The 2863-nt window shown below is 54.9% G+C and overlaps 1 protein-coding gene across 1 annotated transcript in view; it reads right to left on the bottom strand.

Moving 5' to 3' along the window:
- LOC128730273 (mucin-19-like) overlaps positions 1–2262 on the bottom strand; it is a 26075-nt gene extending 23813 nt beyond the window's left edge. Inside the window, exon 1 of the mRNA XM_053823310.1 lies at positions 1–2262. This exon is cut by the window's left edge and continues 1315 nt beyond it. Within this exon, the coding sequence (XP_053679285.1) occupies positions 1–980 (980 nt within the window). The 5' untranslated portion in view covers positions 981–2262.
- Between the last annotated feature and the right edge of the window lie 601 nt (positions 2263–2863).

Raw genomic sequence — 2863 nt, forward strand, 5'->3', positions numbered from 1 at the left:
AACTGTCTCCGCCGGTTCGATTTCCGGTGCTCCTTTGGTTCGAGTGGTTGCGGTAGTGGAGAATCCACCCTAGCGGAGGACTTTCGTGGAGGATGTGCCGGTGCAACAACCGGCGTCTGCTGTTGCTTCAAGGGTTGTTCCAAGGGTTGCTCATTCGCGGCCAATTCCACCAACTCGCGCTTGACGACGACCATGGACGATTGCTGTTTCACCGGAGCCGGACCCAGACCCGGACCAGGTCCCGCAGAGGGACGTTCCGTGTCCACTTCCGTTTTGATGACGGCTTCCCGTGACGTCATCGATTCGCCGGTCGTCGCAGCAGGGAGGTGCGTAGGGTCGGGATGTTGCTTGGTTGGTTCAAGCCTCCCCGGGGACGACACCGACGATGACGTCGACGTGACGTTCCGCCGTCGCAGGATCAACTTCGTGTCCTTCGATTCGTTGCACTCCCCTGCAACAACGTGCGCAACATAGTGCTGTCCCTGTTCGACACCGTTGGGGCGATGTTTTTCCGAAGTCACACCATCTACTTCCGGTTTATCCCACGGTATCGTGGTGTCGAGCGAGGGCGTTTCGAAGCCGGAATCCCGATCGGCGTTTGATTCGCCGTTCACCGGACCACTGCCGGCATCGTCCAGGGTCCGCAGCACCAGCTCGCAGTTGAACTCCTCCGACGAGCTGGCGCATCCTTCGTCGTGGCTACCCGGCACTCCGGTCTTATCCTGCCCGTGTGCGGCTTCCACGACCGGGGCACCCAACGTGGAACCGACGTTGATTATGTTGTTGTTGTGGTTGATGTGCTTCTCGCCGCCCGTGCCCGGTTCGGGCTTGGGCACGGCCGGAAGCACATCAGGAAGTGCCGTTCCCGAGCCGCCGGTTCCGCCGAGGGTGGGTGATGTGGCGTGGGGTGGTCCGCAACCGTCGGATGTGCCGTTGAATCCGAGCGATCGCCATTGCGGTGCACTAACCTCGGCACTCATATCCGCGACCGGTGACCATTTCCCGGTTTTTCCCCCTCCCGACAGAACCCCGCTCACCACCGCAAAAAAGCCCTCAACGAGCGATTGAATCGAGAAAAGAATCGAATCCTCGCAGTTATCCTGCTGCCTGAACGTACACTCGACCGTAGGACTTTTCTTCGCGCGCGCTGCCAACCAGCGGAACAAAACTGACACTTTCTATCACTCACTCACTCGCTCTCTCTCTCTTTCTCTCTTTATCCCTTTCTGCCTTTTCTCTCTCACTTTTTATTTCACTTTCTCGCTCATTCGTCGATCAGAATCAAAATTCGCTCGCCGCTCTCGTCATCTTGCTTTTCTCACCACTAAACCACCCCTTGTTGCCACCCTGTGGGGGTTGTGGGGTTTTGGGTTGGGGGTTGCTGCTGCTGCTACCAACTTCACCAGCGCACACGCACACCGCTACCGCGAGCACACGCACACCGTGCCACGGTGGTCAAAAAAATGCCCGTTTGCGGAGAGAGCATCGCAATTCAATTTTCACACCGATTTTTCCATCATTTCCCGATGCCTATGCCTCCGGCCACACACTCTCTTCTGCCTCCTGCTGCCTCGGTGGTGCGTGATGCCAAAATTTCACATCATCACCACGCGGATGGCACCGCGCTGGCACACGCTTTCCCAGTGCGAAAATGGCACACGATCCTTCGCGGGAATATTCTCGAGAATTCGGCACATTTGCCCACTGGCGGTCGGTAATTGGCCGCCACCGTTTGCTCCCGCGGGGTTGGAGTTTTCCACTTTTGCAACACGAACCGTCAACAACAAACGACACAATTATCGAACACGCGCACAGGACGATGCTTTTTCCGATTCACCGCCCGTCACCGAGGGAAAACCTTTTACACGGTTGCACGACACGAAATCGATATCGAAACCCTGCTCTCGGGTCCGTTTGTACTTCACACAGTGCGCGTTGTGCACCGCGCTCAGCACCTGACTCGACGGAGGGGCTGCTGTTATTAATTACGACTAATCACCCCCCAGGCAGGGGTTGTTCCACTCCACTCACTCACACACTGCACCCGGGGTGGGCCATTTTTCTTTGCCCGTGTGCTTGCGGACCAGGGAAACGTCGACAGGGATGTTTTGGTTTGCTGCTTCCCGAATTCCGTGTGTGTCACTGGGAAACAAACCGAGCACGGCACAAATCATGAAAAGCCTCCCGAGCTGTCAAAATCGTATTTCGATTTTTTATTCGCTGGCGCTCTTGCTCTCGCCATTGCTCCGATGCTCACGATCCTTCAAAACACGCTCATCTCACGCACACCAACACGTGCGCCCGCGAGCTGTCAGACCGGGTGCGATGGCGACACGACGTTTGACGGAATGCTCTCCACGGACTGCGGGGTTTGTTTCTTCGCCCTCGATTTCGAAGGATTTACCGAAAAAGGCCACGCACTGCACATTTAACTGCACCATTAATCCCCGTTATGATGGCGACGGTGGTAATAAATCGCATCCCATCGCCAGCTTGTCACGGGCACGTTCGAAACGAGATTTGATGGCACTTTGCCGCACAGCTACACCGTGTTTCTTGGGGTGAATTTTTCCTTTTTCCTATCCTAAAATCGAAGGGGGATTGAAATATTAAAACGAAAATGAATACACTTCACGGTTTCACTGCGCACTCCGCACGGATAGGCACGAAACTTCTTTTCTCCCCGCGTGCAATCGAGGGGTCATTAAAAAGAAGAACCGTGGCGTACGAATTATATAGCCACGTTAGAACGGTTGAAACAGAGTGAAACGATTTCTACAATTTGCGCATTCCATAAGCCGAATGTAGTGACGTAGTTTTTCTTCTCTTAAATGCATTTCATGCATTCACAGATTCACTCCAT

Source organism: Anopheles nili, chromosome 2, assembly GCF_943737925.1.
Source record: "Anopheles nili chromosome 2, idAnoNiliSN_F5_01, whole genome shotgun sequence".
NCBI lineage: Eukaryota > Metazoa > Arthropoda > Insecta > Diptera > Culicidae > Anopheles > Anopheles nili.